This window comes from Quercus suber, unplaced genomic scaffold, assembly GCF_002906115.3.
Source record: "Quercus suber isolate HL8 unplaced genomic scaffold, Cork oak 2.0 scaffold_84, whole genome shotgun sequence".
Taxonomy (NCBI): domain Eukaryota; kingdom Viridiplantae; phylum Streptophyta; class Magnoliopsida; order Fagales; family Fagaceae; genus Quercus; species Quercus suber.
The window spans coordinates 1178050-1199877 of NW_027069549.1; the positions used below are offsets into that span (position 1 = coordinate 1178050).

At 34.1% G+C, this 21828-nt stretch overlaps 3 protein-coding genes across 5 annotated transcripts; all 3 read right to left on the minus strand.

Annotated features, from left to right (window-relative positions):
* Positions 1 to 3494: 3494 nt before the first annotated feature.
* LOC112010123 (uncharacterized) lies at positions 3495 to 10661 on the minus strand. 3 transcript variants are annotated; one of them, XM_024042466.2, is made up of 8 exons: positions 10379 to 10660; positions 9308 to 9381; positions 7069 to 7211; positions 6922 to 6968; positions 6726 to 6834; positions 6486 to 6547; positions 6011 to 6125; positions 3495 to 3935 (listed from the first exon to the last, which is right to left on the minus strand). In XM_024042466.2, exons 1-8 carry the CDS (start codon positions 10610 to 10612, stop codon positions 3784 to 3786), a joined length of 936 nt encoding a protein of 311 aa, XP_023898234.1. In that variant the 5' UTR covers positions 10613 to 10660; the 3' UTR covers positions 3495 to 3783. The 3 variants fall into 3 exon arrangements, with proteins under 3 accessions (XP_023898234.1, XP_023898249.1, XP_023898241.1); XM_024042481.2 differs by having other exon boundaries at positions 7069 to 7206; positions 10379 to 10418; XM_024042473.2 differs by lacking the exons at positions 6486 to 6547; positions 6726 to 6834 and having other exon boundaries at positions 10379 to 10661.
* Positions 10662 to 12275: 1614 nt separating this feature from the next.
* On the minus strand, positions 12276 to 13471 carry LOC112010297 (uncharacterized). The gene is made up of 3 exons (XM_024042640.1): positions 13313 to 13471; positions 12993 to 13222; positions 12276 to 12873 (listed from the first exon to the last, which is right to left on the minus strand). Exons 1-3 carry the CDS (start codon positions 13469 to 13471, stop codon positions 12276 to 12278), a joined length of 987 nt encoding a protein of 328 aa, XP_023898408.1.
* A 4751-nt stretch (positions 13472 to 18222) lies between these two features.
* LOC112010286 (serine/threonine-protein kinase ZRK1-like) lies at positions 18223 to 20910 on the minus strand. The gene is given in 5 exon segments (XM_065774012.1): positions 18223 to 18515; positions 18568 to 18799; positions 18801 to 19110; positions 19145 to 19343; positions 20767 to 20910. Coding segments are annotated over 4 exon segments (954 nt in total). The 5' UTR covers positions 19297 to 19343; positions 20767 to 20910; the 3' UTR covers positions 18223 to 18255.
* Positions 20911 to 21828: the final 918 nt, after the last annotated feature.

Below are 21828 nucleotides of genomic sequence, written 5' to 3' on the forward strand. Positions count from 1 at the left end.
GGTCCTTTGCTTCATATGCCTGGCCTCATTGCTTAGGATTCTATTATGATTACGCCCTAATAGGAAGACCACATTTTAAAAATATGGTGTATATATATAGGACAGGCACCCCGTGAAACAGTAAGTGTTCAAAGAGTTTTAAACATATGCATTAACATAATAATAATAAAATAAATATTAACACACAAACAAGACAACCCATGTTAAGGCAATGACCATATGGCCTAATGACATTCACTTCCTTTTTTTAATCTCTTATTTAGTGTTTAAACTTAAAATAGTCTATATTCCTTTCTTATCTTATTTTTCTAACTTTTTTAATTTTAGAAAAACAGTCTCTATTTCTTTTCTGACATGGAAAATTAGACTTAAATTGAGGAAAGGAGAAACGGGGACATTGATTTTTTCTATAATTTATTTTTTTTAGAATATTAAGTATTTTAACACACACACAAGGGAGGTGAGAGAATATTTTAAAAAAAAAACTGATAATGGTGTATATCCAAAAAGGCTTAACTATTGGATACATGTTCTATAATTTATGGTTGCGGGCTGTGTTAATAAGAAATCTAAAACTTAAAAAGCAGGCAAAACATTAAAAAAAGAAGTACTATATAACGTTTTTAAAAAGTGATCCATACTCAACCTTTTTCCCCATGCATTGATAGCTAGGTAGGAAAATTTGAACTCTGAATGTCTTAGTTGAAAACTTTAAGAAATGCCAACTAATTAAACTATAAAACTCTTTATTATAATATATTATGTGTTAATGGTGATTTAATAACAACTTATAATAAAAATTGTTTAATATTGAGTTGTTTTAGTGTGAGTTTGGATAGCATTGAAAGTGGTTCTTAGCTGCGTTTGGCCTTTTTTTGGGGTTCCATGGCACTGTTCATGAGACCACTAAACTCAGCAAAATGTGCATACCCATGCATTTTTGGGTCTCACAGCACTATTCACACCTTTAAAAATTATTTGGTACAGTGTTTTCAGCAATAAATTTTCAGTTTTCAACAAATAAGCAGTATCCAAACAGACCCTTAATTCAATATAACTTGTTTCACCATTCTTTTTATTTTATTATGACTTTTGAGTAAAGTTTATGTATACCTTTGTGTTAGAACTACATTTCATCTCCCTCTGTGTATTTGTTTCTCAAGGGAAAAAAAAAAAAAAAACCCTCCTCAATTTCAAGTTAGATATAACAATGTAATACTCTCTACTACTAAAGAGCTAACAAAAATTGACATGAGTATGAGATTTAGAAGATAAAAATTGATATGAGTATGACAAAGAAAAGGAAGTCAAATATATATACATGTTCATTTACTATTATAACATCAAATTAAAATTATAGCTCTGCTAATCATACTAAGTTGTAATTTACATACAAAGAGACAAAGACCCATGACTACAATTTAAACCTTAAAATTTATGATGTAAACAAAACCATTCATATGTGGAACATGTGACAGTATGGGACATGGTACAACAAGATTCATCAATCATCAACCGCCGACCACCGGATAAGATTTTAAAATAATTATAAAGTAAGGATAAATTTATTAAATTAAAACTGAAAATTTAGAACCCTTTTCCCTTTATGTGTTTGTTAAAAAAATAAAAAATAAAAACCGAAAATCTAGGAGAATCTTCAAGCTAAAACACGAACATGTCTTTACTCAATTTTATTCATACTCGAATAAAATTAAACAGAGTGCAGATTGAACGAGTAGACTTGTGAGCTACAAGAGTACCAGTCAATTAGTTTTAATTATTATATTACTGTAGCTATATATAAATAACATTAATGTTTTTTCGTTTATGAGGAATTGACCTCCACCAGTAACACTCTTTTTGAGAGAGAGAGAGAGAGAGAGAGAGAGAAGTAACTCACTACATAATGGACACAACTTGTGTCTAATGCACTGATGTTCAATATGATATAAAAAAATTTCCTAAGTATATGTGGCCTTCATGATGACCTACTCTTAAGATGTTCATCTTCTTCTTTTTTTTTTTTTTTTGAAATGAAAAAATAAACAAATAAATAAAATCAAGAATGTAATTAAAGAGAAATAATAAGGCAGCTTAAGCAAAAAGAGACCAAAAAAAAATCTTAGGTTTTAGGTTGTATGCAACGAGCCTCTCACAATATATGGGGGCATATATGGAACTTACAATAAGAGCCTAGGCTTAACTAGCTTGTAGATTCCACATATTGTAAAAGACTTGCTACACATGGTGGAAAAACAAGAATATGGGTCAAAAGTTTTGTTGCAAACTGAGATAAGAAACATTGACCATGATGGTGCTTGAAACACAAGTAGTTCTCACAAGCTGGTCAGTAGCGAAATAAAATTCTGATAAGAAAAGAGGAGACCCAGCCGCCAAAGCCTACTAAGAGAGAATTCCAACTTCAACCCGTCACCATTGTCAAAGGTTCAACATTATTTGTTATTGAATAAATTAATTTATATTTGAAAATTTTGGACTGTACTTAAAGATGACACTAATCAAATACGTAGTAGTGTAGTACCATATGAACAAATGACTAATTGTACTAACGAAAATTTTTTCAAAATTTTCAAATGTATCTATTGTTGTTGTTTCATCTCTAAAAAATGGTGTTTCAATGTAACTCCAAGCCAAAGTCCAAATTCAATTGAATTCAGTATATATTATATTATCATATTAAGGAAAGGGCTTGACCTTGCTACATCCCAACTTTACCGAAACCTCCAAATTTTCATTCATGTGCAAGCAACTAATTATTGTTTACCAATTGTTTTGAATAATTTGGACACTAATAATCTTGTGTCTAAAGTCTAAAATTCAGGATTAAAAGATTTAGTCCCATCCAAATTTGGGTGTTTTAATTTATGTAAGCTTTGTTGAGATTGCTTGGTTGAAAGATAAGTATGATTTATATATAATAATTTATTGAAAAGAGCATATAATAGTAAATTTAAGAAACTTATTGCTAAAACCCTGTTCTTGATAATCCTACAATTCTATATAGACAAGTAATGCAAAGAAAGCATGGTTCCTGTCATGTTCTCTTACCAAAAATTCAATTGAGGTACAACTTCAGTTTCAAAAATACTCATTTAATAGTAAATGACTGGTCTTGAGTAGGCTATAGGCGGGTTAGGTCAGAACTTAACCATTTTAGATGGTCAGGTTACTGTTAAGCTCAAGTCTGAACTCTATAGGATAAAGGCTACACTAGTCCTCATTTTTGTTTCTTTATTTCTTTCTTTCACTCTCAACTTTCAAATTAGAAGAAAGACTTTATCACGCTATTGAACACAACTTCACCAACGAAATAAAAAAATACAATTTCTCAACACGTGAAGATCTCGTTGAGAAAAACAATGTCAAGATAACTTTTGATATCCAATTCATATCCAAAACTTGACTACACGTTATTTCTCCACATACTGCCAACAAGCACTGATCTAAAACCAATAAAATAAACAAGATAGATATTGAAAACAAAGGAGAGAAGCAATATTCCATTGCAATTGACCAGAAGTACATGTTACATGAATTTGTTTCAAATTATCCCAACTCTTTCCTCCCTTCTATTCACAAACCTTTTGTGGTTCTAGTTTGATGCACCCATTCATATTTCCCTATGCAGAATGAAAAATATACGATCTACCAGTCCACATGAGCTTTATCCCAAGGATGTCACAAATCATAGACACGTAGTAAGTTGTGTGGCACGGAACATTCTCCAAGGGAAGAGGAAAATATTTGTCCCACCTACAAGAGTTAGGAACCAGATGTTTGCTGAGAGTCGGACCATAAAATTACAGTTGCTAAAAGTGCCATTGTAGCAGTTTCGACTCTCAAGCGAAGTGGTCCCAGACCAACAGTCGTAGCTCCTGCTTCCACCATCGTATTCAACTCTTTCTCGGTGAAGTCTGAAGCATTAAAAGATTGATGTGAACAAACACATTAATTGGAACTAATCATTCCAAAAGACAACAATAAATTGAATGAGAAACAAAGAATGAAAAAAACCTAGGCAATCACAACCAAGAACCCTAAGAAATCATAATTAGGAAGAAGGCCATCAAACCCTCAAAGCTATGAATTTGTTGATAACATAAAGCTCATTATATAGGCCATTATCAATCCTTTTTCCCCCAAAACTAAAGAGTTCTAAATAATAACCTTTTCTGGAAAGATTAACTCCTATAACAAAGAAAAGAAATGAAGATACTTTTAAACCAAGTAGAAAACTACTTAAAAAATAGAAAATGAATGTCTATATAAAATATGACTCATGGGCCTATGATACAGCTCTTTACAGTCGTTTCCAGGAGATCTGAAATCTATAAAATTTACCCCATTTTAGAAAAGCTTAATTACAAATGAACCAACCGAAACTTAATCATTAATACTAAGACTCAATAATAAATATGGTAGCCTATAAAAGGTGACAAAAAAAGCCCCACATCAAAACTAGACCACAATTTTAAAATATCTTGGTATCTTGTTCAGTTGTTTGTTCTTGAGCTCTTTGCTGGCTGCATCAGAGTAGTTTCTTTACTGGTGAGAGAAGATTATACTAACCTAGAAGGATAAACCTACTTGTCCCTCAAATTCAAAATAATAATAATAATAATAGAGATTTCAAATCTATCTTTTAGTTGATCTATTAGATTGGCATTTGCAAGAACTTTGTTAAAGGAGTTGGGAGCACAGATGTTGGATAACTGAACTGCTCTATGCATAAAAACAAAGCAACATTAAAATCTTTTAGGGATAACCAGACGTGACCTGCGGTTTGAGTAAAATTGATCCACCAACGAACGGTTTAAAAAGTTACCCTTTGTCCACCAAAGTTTGAAGTACTTAATAAATCTCAATAATTATTAAAAAGATATGCATGTATAAATCACACGTTTTGATAAGTAAACCCAAAAAACAAAAAAGCAACCTCATTACAATCTGAATAGATTAAATTCATGAACATAAGCAAATATAATTAAACCTCAAATAGGTAAAGTTGAACTATTAAACCAGAAGTTGACAAATCAATTTAACTCAAACCACAACCCTGAGCTTTTATTTTCTTTTTATCATTTCTTGGTGCAGTACATTTTGGCTCCAAGGAGGGAGACATCCAGGGAGATTTGAACTAGTGACATCTGCTTCACAAGTTGTAGTTCCCAACTTATTGTGTTATCCTTGGGTCTTTTTTCTTGGTCCAATATTAGTAGCTTTCTTCTTATGTAAGAATAAGTCTCAAAATGGCAAACAATGATTAAAATTAATAAGGTATGATTGTTCCAAAAAAGAAACAAACTAAAAGAGCTGCTTCAATCACACAATCAATTATATCACTAATTTGCCAAGATTGTTAATACCTCCAATGAATCACTTGGAATTTGGTATATTATCAATAACTCAGTTTGAATTCGATAGTTATAATGGGTGAGGGGGGATTTGATCTCTGGACATCTCTATTTAAATCATCAGGAGATGTTAATTGAGCAACAAGGCTCTTGGCAACAATACTCTGTAAGAATAACTCAGCAATCTCCATAAAATCTTAAAGAATAAACTGACAAGCATATCTTATGTAATCATGTCAAAAGTCGGAACTAAAAGAATGTTCCTTTTACAACTTGATACAACTGGAAAACAACTTGACCAGGCAATCAATAAATAGTAAATCATATGTCATAAGAACTAACAAATTCGTGAAAGTTGCAGAATAATAACAGCAACAGGTATACTAGAAAGAAAACCTTGCATGATAACCGTTACTATATATGAGACTCTGTATGTCTGTGATCCACATGAAATTGAACTTTTAAACTGTCTCTTAGATTCAAGCACAGCTGATTATATAACTTATATAGATTTTAAAAAATCGGCATAAATATCAATTAAATTAATTTCCGATTCAAACACAGGCCTATTCATGAGTGGCAATGTCAGAAAAGTACACGATAAGAGACAAGGTTAAATTATGATGCATACTAACCCCCTTCTGGTCCAACTATAATCAGTCCACCAGAATCGCTTTTTGATGAAGTCAATACACTAACAAGAGGACTAGCCTCTGCTACAGCAACAAAAGATAGCTTTGACTGAGCAATCTGTAGGACACAATACAAATGTCCAAGTTACAAACAAGGGAGCAAAGAAAAAAAAATTGTTAAAACATCTAAAGGAGTCCTTCATGGTTTATACATTAATGGGAACCACACATCAAGTGACTAATAGTGGGAAAGGAGCTACAATGTCTACAATTCATAAAATTTAACAAAATTTGCAAGAAAACAATAAAGAATACCATCTAAATATTTGATTTACATGTAAGAGTATTTTAAGTTGATTTGCTGCTAAAGTAAGTTATACAAAAGTTGCAGTTACCATGCCTCCCTTAAAGTTCTTTTTAATGTTTTACAGCCATAATAATTTACCCAACCTTTAAAGGCACGAGGTGGAGAACTCACTTGTGGCAGAATGCCATCAATTTTCATTGGAGGATTTAGAATTAATTCATGCAGCCGTTGACCTATCACGGGTAAAAGGAGGTATAAATAAAAGGAAAAATTATAGTGTAGGAAACCCTTCAGTTATGAACCATTCAAACTGCTTTTAATATCATTTGCCAAAAGCAAAATTAACAGGAAAAGTTAATTCAAATTCACCGTAAGTTTACATTGGAAAACTAGCAAGAACCAATTATTTACATTGTTTAGTTGCTGCTAAAACAACACGTTGCAATCTGTCCAACCTATTCTCCGAAATTGAAGGCGAACGTTCCGTCAATAGAGGTGTTACACTACTAGCCCCCAGTTCCTAACACAGTTAAAAAGTGACAAAATTAAACATGAAAAAATGGAAGTTTCTAACAGGAGAATATTTTTAATATGCAATAGGATATACCGTGCATTTCTCTACAAGCCAGTCAGCTCGACCACCCTTTAGAGTACCTAAACAGAAGCAGGTTAAAAAATGTGATGACAAACCCGAAGCCTTGAAACTGTGCATTCAATTTTATGAACTGACACTACTAAATACCACAAAACTTACCAAAAGCTGCAAATACATGCCAATACGTGCTCTGAGGAAGAACTAACTTCGGATCTTCCAGGGCCACAAAATCCAGTCCAGTACGGTCAATCCTCTGAATGCACCCTTCTAACAAACCTCCCTTCCCATTAAAAAGCTCTATCCTTGCATGTCATAATTTGGACAACCATAAATTTTTTTCATCTAACAAAAGCTACTTTATAATATCTGCCATAATAAAGTTCTCAACAAAAAAAAAAAAAAAAAAAACCAAGTTCCTTTGCAATTTATTCATATGGCCAAAATTTACTATTTCTAGAAAGACCAAAACTAACTTAAAGTGCAAGTTTTAAACTTTAATTTCAGTTTCTCAACATCATACAGGCTAAAAAGAAATATATGACTATTTTTAAATGTGAAAGCAAGCTTTTCTTCTAACAAATCCAAAAGCTTTAGACTCTAGCATAGGATAAACTTCACAAAAATCTAATTAGAAAAGATGTTTAGGCCTAAAATTCAAAGGGCAAGATTGAAAACATGAAACTTATAAATAAATAGGATAGGACCCCTCTGAGGGGAGGCAAACCTCTTGTTACTTGACCAGGTCAAATCTGGGTGACATACAAGAATAAAATTGATAATACTAGGCTGATAACTGATTGATAGAGAAACCAAATAACTCTTATGTGGTTTGGTCCGGGGGATCCGATATATTCTCTAGCATTCAAAATCCTGGGTTTTTAAATGTCCAAGAATGTAATTATGCCCAAGTTTGGTTTGTCAACATTTCTTTGAATATGAGTTTTTTTTTTTTTTTTTTTATGTAATTATGCCCAAGTTTGGTTTGTCAACATTTCTTTGAATATGAGTTTTTTTTTTTTTTTTTTTTGTTACACTTTTTCTTAGGAATTGTAAAGAATTACCTCTCTTTTTTATTTGGTTTTTAAACTTGAAATATCTTATATGTTCTAATTTTTCTTGAAAAAACCAATAATGTTATTTCAAAAACCTTTTTTTGGTAAGTAATAATATAATCTCAAAACACTTTAAAAAAAATAATAATAATAATAATAATAAAAACACCTGAGTATCACATGAACTATAATTAAGCAAAATAAAGTTAAGCTGTAGAATGAACAGCTTGCATTGATTAGCTTTGCAACAAAAAAGAAACAATAATAATAAAGCTATGACATAGCACAAATTATTTCCAACACCAACTGCAATGCATTAACATAACATCACTTTCTTAATCATTGCAGTATCTAATTTAAGGTAAGATTCTTTAAGTTAAATGAGGATAATATTATCATTTATAAAAAAAGAAGAAAAAAACAGAATTTTGCCATGCCTTGGTATCTATTTTTAAGGGAATCTAATTTCCACAAATGTGAGATTTGGTGGAAAAATTGGGTGCTTGTAGGCAACTAGATTTCCTTGGGCTATTTACAACCAAACATGGGAATCCTCTTAAAATTTTAAGAAATATTAAAAGATATCCCAAACCAAATGCCATGTTAAGCAATGAAGTAAGAGATGTTAGCATACGAAATAGTCAGCCCAAGGATCCAATCCACACACACACAGGAATTGTTTTAATTTTGTGGGGGAAAGTCAATTATCAACCTCTAGCACTTCTTAGTCTAAAAGCTTATCATTATGAGAAAACTAGGAGCTTTCATAAAATAACTTCCTTATAATATACTCTTATACATCATGATACATTCTTAAGAAATTAAACAATAAAAAATCAAGAAAACAAAGGGAACATTGGAACGATGGCCAAAAATCATTACAAGGAGAAAAAATAGATCAGGCTAAAGGCATGCGTACCTTTGAATATTAATTGAAATCAAATGTAAACATCTCAAATACAAACACCTCAATCACTCCACCATTTAGGTCCAGATAATTTGGCAACTAAGCTTCTCATGAGGTCACTCCCCTAATGAGGCTTAGAGATTCAAAGAGGTTGGTTAAATCTGTATTAATGAAAGACTGAAAAATGAAGACTGCATTTTTAGATTGGTTCAAGTTACAGAGTTCTGAATAATTGTTCATAAACTGTGCAGTTGTTTGTGTTCTAGCTTATAGATTGGTTACGTCTGCCTTTTGCTTTCACAATTATCACTATGTTATCGCTAACACTTCCTAGTCCTATATATGACTAATATGAGTATACAAAAATATAAAATAAAGACAAGGTTAATGTCCGGCAAGGTAAAACTCGTAACTCATAAATGATGACAGTTAAGAATACCTATCATTTGTGCTCAACCTCAAAACCTTAGTCATATGCCAGAACTCATCTCCTTGTACACGAACAATACCACCCTGCATTATTAGGCAAAACAATATGAATTCTGTCAATCCTCATTCTTCAATCATGTAACTCTAAGCTAAAATTTCTAGAAGTGCCAAACTACATTTCAGAAGAGCATAAAGAGGCCATCTTATAGAAAACCCCCATATATTATGCCAAATTGGCAATGCTAAGTTAAAGGAATGCCAACAAACTTTATAAATAAAATAGTAATGATAACAACAATAACAACAGCAGTGACTAATATCAACTCAACCAGCCAAAAATTGACGAGAGCCAAACACAAAACATTCTTGCCTTGACCAATTTAGCATGTCTACAAAATCCCAACGAAGAAACATCACCAAACCAAAAAATCCAACCCACTTTCCATGACAACCCCACTCCTAAACAACAACACCAACCAAAACTTAGTCCCCAAATTTTGACGTTGGCTATAGACTCTCAATAGACTAGTCAAGATCAGTCATGCATTTCCATCAATACCGAACCAAAAATCCAACCCGACTTCCATGTCACCCCATTCCTCAACAACAAGAACAACAACAATCAAACCTTAGTCCCAAAATTTTGATATCAACTATAAATCCAAAAATCCAACCCGACTTAATTGAAATGTCTTGTTTTACTACTATTGTTATTTTAAGTCTTCCTCCACTGTTTTAACTTGAATCAACTCACTCGTCCTCACCCGTGCACTAACGGCCCTACTCTGTAAATGACCAAAACCATTAGAAAACACACACACACACACAAAACAACTTTTTTCTCATACCTAAATGTCTAAGCTTAATTACTTCTATTACTTACTTTTAATCTTCACCCAGTACATTTCCCATTAATGATCACAAAATTATCACCATAATATGAACGTTTAACAACATAAAAACTATTTCACAGCAGAAACACAAAAGCTGCGCACATTGTAAACAAATTTTTAGGTAAACAATCTAACTTACTATCTATATATATACATATATATATATATAGAGAGAGAGAGAGAGGTGCCTTGGAAGGAGGAAGAAGTTCGGAGAAGAAGCGAGGGAGGCCACCGCGAGACTGGTCGGAATAATCTAAGGAAGAAGACGACGAGAGTGTTCGGAGGCTGAGGTGCTCCGCAAAACGAGGTCGTATTGGTGTTACTTTTAGGGTTAGGGTTCGCATTTGATGAAACGGACTCTTCTTCTTCACAATCACACTCTGAAACGCGCACACAACAACAGACGGCATCTTCATCATCATAGCTTAGTTCCCACCTAACACACAAAAGACTGGGTGAGGGGAGGAGGTTCTCATATATTTTATAAAAAAAATTTATCAAAAATATAAGTTTTTTTTTTTTTTTTTTTTTGCCAAAACAAAATTTTTTAAATATTTTTCAAATCTATACTTTTGTTAATTTTCTTTTTATAATTATTAAGTTGATAAATTTGTGAAATACTTCACATCTTTATTCAAAAGGGGTAATATGAATGATAAAAAAAATTAAGGCGAAAATATTATTTTGGTCTCTACGTTATAATTAATTTGGTCACTAGATTTTGAGTTCAGTCAATTTAGTTTATATTATTTTTAACTTATAATCAATTTGATTTCTACAACTAATTTGATAAAAAAGACATTCATGACAAACAATTTGCATAACTAATATTAAAATATTAAATGAGATGCTGATGTGTGTAAATTGTAGTGGCCAAATCAATGCTTTTAGATGGCAAAATAAGCCACATCAGCTTTCAAAAATATTTTCTTTTCTTTACCAATTTTTTTTTCCCTTTTATCTTTTGATTCTCTTATAATTCCTTTAACATTTCAGAAATTCATTTTATATTTTGTGCTTCAGTTGTTCTTCAAGGTCTCTGGGTATTAGTAAGTGGGTTCATGTCATTAGTTGCAAACCTGCCACATATGTATTTTCAATTAGTAAGTTGATAGTAGAGGCTAAATTGACTGTAAATTAAAAATAATAATGACCAAATTAATTGTTTTGAAAATGTAGGAACCAAATAGATTATAACCCTAAAATGTAGAGAGCAAAATAATATTTTACCCAAAAATTAAAAGGAAGAAAAATTTTCACAACTTGATGATATGAATATTTGTTATTGTTTTTCATGTGAATTTGTTTGTACTTATTTTAGTTTGTGTCCATTTTACCTCAACAAAAAAGAGAAGTACCAAGTAATAACTAAATATGTAATACCTCAAATTGGATTTGTGTGAATATGTATTGTGTAGATGTATGCTGAGTCTCACATCTAGTATTTGTTAAGTGAATCTTGGATTTATAAAGAAATTGCCAAGAGTTCCAATCACAACTTGACTATTCATTTGGGTATAAGAAAAATAAAAGGGAAGTGGGTTTTATTTTCTGTTCTTTTTTTTTCTTTTCTTTTTTTTAGGAAGCAATATGTGGCTTTTTTCTAACCCTAAAAAAAAAAAAAAAAAAAAAACAAGTAAATTCGACAACAGTTGACTTTTCAATTTCAGTTGTAATTAACTAGCATATATAAGCATTCAGTTGGTTATGTGCTTATGTCATGAAATACGAGTTAGTGAGCACTAAAATGAAATGGGTCTAGTTTTTGTTAATAGACAATTTTAAAAAAGTTTCAGTACCACTTTTATAAGAAACATTAAAAGCTGTAAAAAAGAAAAATTATTTTTTTATTTTCTCATAAAAAGTTCCTAGAAATATTTTCTAAATCAATATCTTTAGAATATTCGTTTAATTTTCCCAAATGAAATTAGCAATACTGTGAAGACCAAAATGAAACCATTCTTAAAAGTTGAGTACCAAAAACATATTTAAGTCAAAACAAAAAGTTGATAGCTAAAATCATATTTAAACCAAAATAATATAATTTTTTTTTTTTTTTTTGGTAAAGAAAGAAATTAAAAACGACTAAACTGAAACCACAGCCTCAGGACAGACCCTAGACATGGTCACACCAAACATCTTTGATCTAAAAATACCAGCAGCATCCACAGGCGAACTTAAGAAAATAGCAAAAGGCCTTTTTTGAACAGCACCCATCCTGGCAAACTTGTCAGCACTCCTATTCGCATCACAGTAGCAGTGGTTTAACCTAAGCTGGGGAATACGGCTAGCCAACTGCTTACAATCATTCACCAAAGACGTGATTAAGCTGTTAGAGCAAACCGGGGAGGTAATGACATCTAAGACAGCTCTTGCATCCAGCTCTACTTCAACAGCACTAAAATTATGCTCTACACATAAGGTTAAGCCATCCCGTTGCCCCCATAACTCAGCTTGAAAACTGGTTGTGATACCAATATTTCTTGCAAAACCCACAAGCCAATTCCCTTCCTCATCCCGAATAACTCCCCCACCTTCTGCTAAACTGGGGTTTCCTAACGATAAACTGTCAGTGTTGAGCTTCACCCAACCACGTGTTGCCTGATTTGTTTCACTATTCGAGTTGCTACCACCTTTGGAAAATAAGCACAATAAAAATATTCCCTTGCCCTCTGAATTATTTCTTTAGCCAGGTTCAAATTGGAATTCTTACTTTTAAAAACCACCTGATTTCTATTATTCCAAATCAACCAAATAGCAAAAGGAAACAACACCTTCCACGGAGTTGCACATCTTGCATACCGTCTCTCAACAGTACAATTTTCTGCCAACCATGTATGTAAATTTTGAGAAAAGAAAGTGTTGCTACCAGAAGGTATTCCAATATCATTCCAAGTTCGTATACTGACTAGACAGTCCTTTAAAGCATGAGAAATAGTTTTGACATCACTGTGACATAGAGGGCATGTTAAGTCCACAACCAACCCCCTAGCCACCAGGCGGTCTTTTACACCAATGCTGTCATGGTAGCACTTCCAAAGAAAAGACTGTATTCTAGGCAGCATATTCATAGTCTAGACCCACATATCGTGAAATTGGTGCGGCATTCCTAACTCAGCAACCTGTCTATAAGCACTCTTCAAATCAAATTCTCCATCTCGTGACCCCATCCATATCAATCTATCTTGACTAGTACCAGTCAGGGCAAAAGGGGTTGCCTGAATTTCCTTCTTGATGCACTGAGGAAGCTCAAAAGGAATCCTTGCCCAATTCCATCCCATTGCGGTGACCATATCTTTAACTTTATCTTCTTCACTAGCTAAGGGCAGGGGTCCTTGAATTAATTGCCTCACCGGTCCCTAATTCAACCACTTATCATTCCAAAAGCTGATGTTATTATTTCTCCCAGGCAGCCACCAAATACCATGAAGAAAAACATTTTTCCATTTCTTCATACCAAACCAAATTTGAGAGCATGGCAATTTGTCACTACTTCTAGATCGGACTCTTTGCTGAATGCAATACTTGTTCTTTAAAACTCTAGCCCAAAGAGATTCGCTCTCCATATGAAATCTTCAATTCAACTTAGATAACAAAGCAATGTTCCTACTCCTGGCCGACTGCAAACCGAACCCTCCTTCCGCCTTAGGTCTCGTTATCTTATCACAACCAACCTAATGAACTTTCTTAGCTTGTTCAATTAATCCCCAAAAGGAAATTTCTATTGACTCGGTTAATTCCATCTAGAATTTTGCTTAGGAGATGGGTACATTGCATCACATAATTTGGTGTGGTGGACGATGAGACTTGATCCAACACTAATTTTCCAGCAAGAGAGAGCATATTCGCCTTCCAACCCGACAATTTCTACTTAACCCTCTCTAGAACAAAGCTAAAATCCTGGTTGGATGATCCTTGGCTTTTGATGGGAATTCTAAGGTATCTCCCCAAGTTGGGGGTAGACTGAATACCAAGAATGTCATTGAAGGATTCCCTTGTATCCTTATCAACATTGGGCGAGTAAAAAACTCTCAATTTAGCTTCACTTACCGTTTGCCTCATGGTATCACAAAATTAATCAAGCACATCCCGAATAGTGGAACAATTGGTCAGATCAGCTTTAGCAAATAGTACAATATCATCCGCAAAGAAAAGGTGCGAAAAAGCTGGACCTCCTCTTGATGCCTTAACTGGAGTCTAGCACTTTGCCTCACATTTTTCAATAATAAGATGCCTAAGATAATCTATGCAAAGGATAAAAAAGGTAAGGAGAGAGAGGGCTCCTTGCCTAATACCCCTTGATGGTCTAAACTCTTCAAGGCAACCCCCATTAAAAAGAATTGAGGTGCTAATAGAAGTGACGCAACTTATAATAAGGTCAATAAGTCTTACCAGAATGTTAGCTCGATGTAGTGTATCTCTAATAAAACTCCACTCCAACTTATTGTAAGCTTTTTCGAGATCTATTTTAATAGCCATGTTCCTTACACTCCCCCTTTTCCTACTGATAGTGTGTATCAACTCCTGAACAATTATAACATTGTCTGTCCCCTTTCTTCTTGGCACAAAAGCTAATTGAAATAGGGAAACAATCCCACTTAGAAAAGGTCTTAACCTGGCCACAATTATCTTAGTAATTATTTTGTAGACCGAATTACATACGCTGATGCATCTAAAATTTCCAATAGTCTCAGGCCCTTGAATCTTTGTAATAAGGGCTATATGAGTCTTGTTTAAATAACCAGGGACTTTCCTATCCTCAAACACCTTTTTAATTTCTACCTTAACTGAGTCTCCCACCACTAACCAATACCTTTGGAAAAAACCTGCATGCAACCCATCCGGCCCTGGGGCTTTGTAAGCTTTCAACAACTAGAAAGCAGCTTTAATCTCCTCATCAGTCACATCACCGTCCAAACTACTCTTTTCCTCCTCAGTCAGACTGAGTTGCCACTTAGTTTGACTCGGAACAACCTAAGAGCATGGCTATGAGACGTGGTGTAAAGCTCCAGAAAGCTTTTCCTAATGTGCACCATAACCACTCTTTCATCTAACAGCCATTCACCGACACTGTTCTTGATCACTTGAATCTTGTTTCTTTTTCTTCTCACTATGGTTGACATGTGGTAAAATGATGTATTTCGATCACCAAAAACCATCCAATTTAATCCTGACTTTAAAGCCCATAATTCTTCTTCTTAAGCAAGCACTAACTCCAGATCAGATTGAAGCTTCTTCTCCAACTCAATGAGAGAAGTCGAGGGGCATATTGCAATAGCTTGTTAGGCCCCATTCAACCTAGCCAAAAGCTTCTTCTATTTTGCAAAAATATTCCTGAATTGAGTCTTATTCCAATGGTTCGCATTTTTTGAAAACCTTTCGATAGCCTTTGATAAAGGGGCTAAATTCTTCCAGGCATTTGAACCCACTGATGGGAAGGTTGGATCAGAAACCTAGAAGCTCTGGAACTTAAATGGCCTCTCCAAAGCTAAGATAGGTCTAGGCTTGGACTCCATCAACACCAGACAATGATCAGAGAAGCAACGGGTAAGATGCATGAATCTAGCCTCAGGAAACAGATTATACCACCCCAGGTTAACGAAGAAGCGATCAATCCTCTCTTGAATTAGATCACTTACACCTCTGCGATTCGACCATGTATATCTCGGCCCCGAAAACCCCAAATCAATCATATTGCACCTGCCCCTGGTCGACTGCAAACCCAACCCTCCTTACGCCTTAAGTCTCTTTATCTTATCCCAACCTACACAATGCACTTTCTTAGCTTGTTTAATTGATCCCCAAAGGAAATTTCTATTGACTCGGTCAATTCCATCTAGAATTTTGCTTGGGAGATGGGTACACTACATCACATAATTTGGTATGGTGGATAATAAGGCTTGAACCAACACTGATTTTCCAACAAGAGAGAGCATATTCTCCTTCCAACCCGACAATTTCTATTTAACCCTCTCTAGAACAAAGTTAAAATCCTGGTTGGATGATCCTTGGCTTTTACTGGGAATTCCAAGGTATCTCCCCAAGTTGGGGGTAGACTGAATACCAAGAATGTCACTAAAGGATTTCCTTATATCCCTATCAACATTGGGCGTAAAAAACCCTCAATTTAGCTTCACTTACCGTTTGCCCCATGGTATCACAAAATTGATCAAGCACATCCTGAATAGTGGAACAGTTGGTCAGATCAGCTTTAGCAAATAGTACAATATCATTTGCAAAGAAAAGGTGCGAAAAAGTCGGACCTCCTCTTGATGCCTTAACTGGAGTCTAGCACTTTGCCTCACATTTTTCAATAATAAGATGCCTAAGATAATCTATGCAAAGGATAAAAAGGTAAGGAGAGAGAGGGTCTCCTTGCCTAATACCCCTTGATAGTCTAAACTCTTCAAGGCAGCTCCCATTAAAAAGAATTGAAGTGCTAACAGAAGTGACGCAACCCATAATAATGTCAATAAGTCTTACCGGAATGTTAACTCGATGTAGTGTATCTCTAATAAAACTCCACTCCAACTTATTGTAAGCTTTTTCGAGATCTATTTTAATAGCCATGTTCCCTACACTCCCCATTTTCCTACTGATAGTGTGTATCAACTCCTAAACAATTATAACATTATCTGTCCCCTTTCTTCCTGGCACAAAAGCTGATTGAAATGGGGAAACAATCCTAATCAGAAAAGGTCTTAACCTGGCCACAATTATCTTAGTAATTATTTTGTAGACCATATTACATAGGCTGATGGGTCTATAATTTCCAGTAGTCTCAAGCCTTTGAATCTTTGGAATGAGGGCTATATGAGTCTTGTTTAAATAACCAGGGACTTTCCTATCCTCAAACACCTTTTTAATTTCTGCCTTATCTGAGTCTCCCACCACTAACCAATACCTTTGGAAAAAACTTGCATGCAACCAATCCGACCTCGGGGCTTTGTAAGCTTTCAACGACTAGAAAGCAACTTTAATCTCATCATCAATCACATCACCGTCCAAATTACTCTTTTCCTCCTCAGTCAGACCGAGTTGCCACTTAGTTTGACTCGAAACAGCCCAAGAGACATAGCTGTGAGACGTGGTGTAAAGGTCCATAAAGCTTTTCCTAATGTGCACCATAACCTCTCTTTCATCTAACAACCACTCATCGACACTGTTCTTGATCACTTGAATCTTGTTTCTTTTTCTTCTCACTATGGCTGACATGTGGTAAAATGATGTATTTCGATCTCCAAAAACCATCCAATTTAATCTTGACTTTAAAGCCCATAATTCTTCTTCTTGAGCAAGCACTAACTCCAGATCAAATTGAAGCTTCTTCTCCAACTCAATGAGAGAAGCCAAGGGGCACATTGCAATAGCTTGTTGGGCCCCATTCAACCTAGCCAAAAGCTTCTTCTTTTTTGCAAAAATATTCCCGAATTGAGTCTTATTCCAATGGTCTGTATTTTTTGAAAACCTTTCGATAACCTTTGATAAAGGGGTTGAATTCTTCCAGGCATTTAAAACCACTGATGAGAAGGTTGGATCAGAAATCTAGAAGCTCTGAAACTTAAATGGCCTCTCCAAAGCTAAGGTAGGTCTACGCTTGGACTCCATCAACACCGGACAATGATCAGAGAAGCAACGAGTAAGATGCATGACTCTAGCCTCAGGAAATAAATTATACCACCCTGGGTTAACGAAGAAGCAATCAATCCTCTCTTGAATCAGATCACTTGCACCTTTGCGATTCGACCATGTATATCTCGGCCCCGAAAACCCCAAATCAATCATATTGCACCTGTCTAAGCATTCCTTAAAAAGAAGAGACCTGTTAACACTGATACTTCTCCCACCAAACTTGTCATTATCACAAAAAGGCTCATTGACATCCCCAGCAATAACCCAAGGAAGATTATGAGAATCTGCTGCACTACATAAATTATTCCATAATATAGACCTTTCAACCAGCCTAGGACTAGCATACACAGCAGAAAAAATCCAAGTAAATTTACACTATGAAATTGGTGTCAATGTTGAATCATGACTATTTTCTGATGATATCAAGGAAATATCACAAGGATTTCTCAATCCGCGTGAGTTCTTTTGCTACATCGATCATATCTGGCCTTGCTTCACTTGTCTTTTGGCTGCATGCCGATGCTAGTTTTAGAAAAGATCCAATTTGTTGTGCTTTTCCATCTTCTCCTCCCTCGCTAGAAAGTTTAGGATCCACAATTTCAGTTAATTTATCATTTAGAACAGGATGTCTCTCATATTTTTCAGTTGTGTCATACATAGGCCTCTCTCCAGCTAAGAGAACAAGTAGAAACACACCGAAGCTATAAACATCACTTTTTTGTGCAACAAAGCATGAATATCTATATACCAAAGCTATAGACATCACTTTTTTGTGTAACAGAGCGTGAATATCTATATGTAGGATCAAGATACCACAAATCCCCCTTCACTGTATCTATAGCATGAGATTGGTCAGGAGGGATTGTGATGGTAAGTGAGAAGTTGCTAAATTTAGGAACAAAGTCATGGTCCAAAAAAACACTGTTGGGTCTTATATCCCTGTGGATGATAGGCCTGGAAAGTGCAGGGTGGAGGAGATGCAAGTGCATTGGCAAGCTCCTTTGCAACCTGTAGCCTAATCTTCCATGGTAAATATTCGTTAGCCCCAAAACCTCCTTGATCATTTAGAGCTCCATTTTTTGCATTTTCAAGAACCAGAACTGGTACTGGGAACTCTAAACAATAGCCTAACAGTTTCAAAACATTCTTGTGCTTGCTCATTTGGGTTGCAATGACCATATCACGAATAGCAAGAGACCTAAGTTCATCTTCTCCGACTAACCCTATAAACTTCTTAACAATAATTGGGCGGTCATCTAGACAACCTCTGTACAAAACATAAAAGGCATAATTATCATCTTCTCCATAAAGTTCAACCTGATCAACACCGATCAAAGTTGTACATGTTTGTAGCTATACTGATCTCCTCAATTGAGAAATTGCCAATAGGATTATATATACCATTACAAGAAGAAATCAGATCCTCTAACAAGATGCTTCCATTTTGCAAGAATGGTCTTTCTCTTTCTTCCATTATCAAACATGCAAGCCACCGTATCCCTTGCTTGTCTTATTTAGATCCTGAAATTTGAATACAACATATGGAAGAAAAAGAAACAACTTAAAAAATAAGGAAACAAAAACAAAAGATCAAATGCAACTACTCTAGTTGCTGCGAAACCAAAAAAAAATATCTTCAAAATAGGATTTTTTTTTTCTTTTTATTTAAAAAAAAAAAAAATCCCCAGGGGCGGGTGGTGGCTAGATGTGAGACTTTATAAAATAATTAGCATTTTCCGAATAATATAAATTAAATAGTTAGACATGATTGATAATGAATATGATGATAAGGTTCCATTTTAACTTAAAGTATCTCCAATAGACTCTTTAAATAAATATTTTCTCCAAAAATTTAAGAGTGAAACGATGAAATGCAGCTCCAAATACTCTTTTCTATTCTCTCCTCACCAAGAGAAAATTTCTCTATGTTTGTGGCCTCAATGATAAGTGCGGTGGTGGAGTGGATGAGAGCAAGTGTGGTGATAGAGAAGATGAGATTGGGGACGAGCACGACAATGGCTTTCATGTTGCCGATGTGACGGTGATCATGATTATGATTAGTGAGTGTGTGGAGATAATTTTGAGGGAAACAATTTTAGGGGAGAACCATAAAATAAGATAAAAATTAATTACAAAAAGAATAAAAAAAACTATTTTAATAAAATATAAAAGGGATATAGAGGTTATTGGAGGGTGTGTAGAAAAAGTGGTTAGACAAAAATGCTTTGTTTTTTTCCTTTCAAATTAAGGTGAAAATTCAAACAACCTATTGAGACTATTCTATTGCCCCTCTTTCCCCCTCAATTCAAACTAACCGTTAGGAATTTAAAATTATAAATCTCTCCTTCCAAGGTTTCAATTTGATTTAAGTATTTAAAAGTAAGGGACTTTCTTTTCCCTTCTGCAAAGTAAAATTAAGCATTAAGGGATATGAACAAGAGTTATTAATATAAATTTTAACATCTTATAGATTTGGATTTTGAAGATTCTGTTTCAATAAAAATATTTATATTCTAATTATTTTTTTTAGAATGATTTATATTCTAAATTTGAAATAAGCATATATACCTAGTTAATTATTATTAAGGCTCAAATCTATCTATGAGTTTCATCAATAAAAAGAGAGATGCTTTTCATACTTCATTTATGATATATAAATGAAAAAAACTAAAATTCAAATCACTTCAATCTAAATAAACCGTAATTTCGCTTCCCTCTTTTGAGCGTGAGGATCAATGTCTAATTTTGAAGTCTTGCTTCTAAATGACTAAATAACATAAGTGTAGAAACCTTACAAGAGAATAAGATCTTTGATCATCAATAAGATAAATATAATTTTTAAAATAAAAATTATGAACCTTACAAGAGAATAAGATCTTTGATCATCATTAATAATATAATTTTTAAACCTTACAAGATTTTGCAGTGGTATATATATACTTACTGGTATTGTTTCCACCTTTGATTTGGTCACTCCCGGGAGATCTGAGAGCTTTTTCCCAGTCTATGAACCTTTGATATCATATTATGGCTAAAATAACCATTTGAACAGTTATGTAGACTTCATTTACTTTCCTCATTTTTTTCGTCATTGACTTGTGGAGTAGTGGGTCATGGTCCAAGTCCAACTCCGATGGTTTAAATAAAACACTACTATTTTTCTTTGCAAATAATAAGAATAAAACACTATTTTATGCTACATAATAATAAGAGGAGAAACAGAAGAGTTACACGTAGCTTATTTTGGGTATGAGACATAGTGTATAGGAACAGAGTGAAAGATTTCGATTCCTTGTTCATTTCAATTTGATTTTGAACATGATCCCTCATGACATTATTAACTATTGAGCGAAATTGCTATCCTATTTGCATTCATATTTCTTAGTCTTATCCTCTCAGTCAAGAAAATAACTTAAACAAGCACACCAACAGTACTATAGACATCACTTTTCTTGTATCTGAACCAAGCATAACGTAGTTAGTTAGGGTCAAGGTATTCAAACTTCCCTTTTACGTTATCATGAGCAAGAAAATAAAACCGGGTATAGCTTATTATAGTTCTGTGGATCACAAGCCTAGAAAGTGTTGTATGGAGATGCATATGTAATTACATAAGCTAGCTCCTTATTAGCAATCTGCAGCACAAGTTCTAACCTTCTATGGCAGATGTTCATCATCAGCCCCAAAAGGTAGACACTTGAGAGGAAAATTTGTTTCACTTTTCTTTAAAATGAAACAAATTTTCATTTTGAAGAAAAATGAATGCATAAGCTAGCTCCTTATTAGCCATTAGGATCGCGGGGGAGCAATTGTCCTCCCCACCACTTTATCAACAAATACCCCATGCTTTTTTACTCTTTCACTAGGCCAGTCAGGCAATCATCTAAGGCTCCTAAAAAAAAAAAACCCTAAATTTGGACCAATAATGATATATTTTTACCCCTTGATGTATTACTTAAGCCCTACATACTAGTCAATACATAAAAAATAATTTTGTTATCAAAGA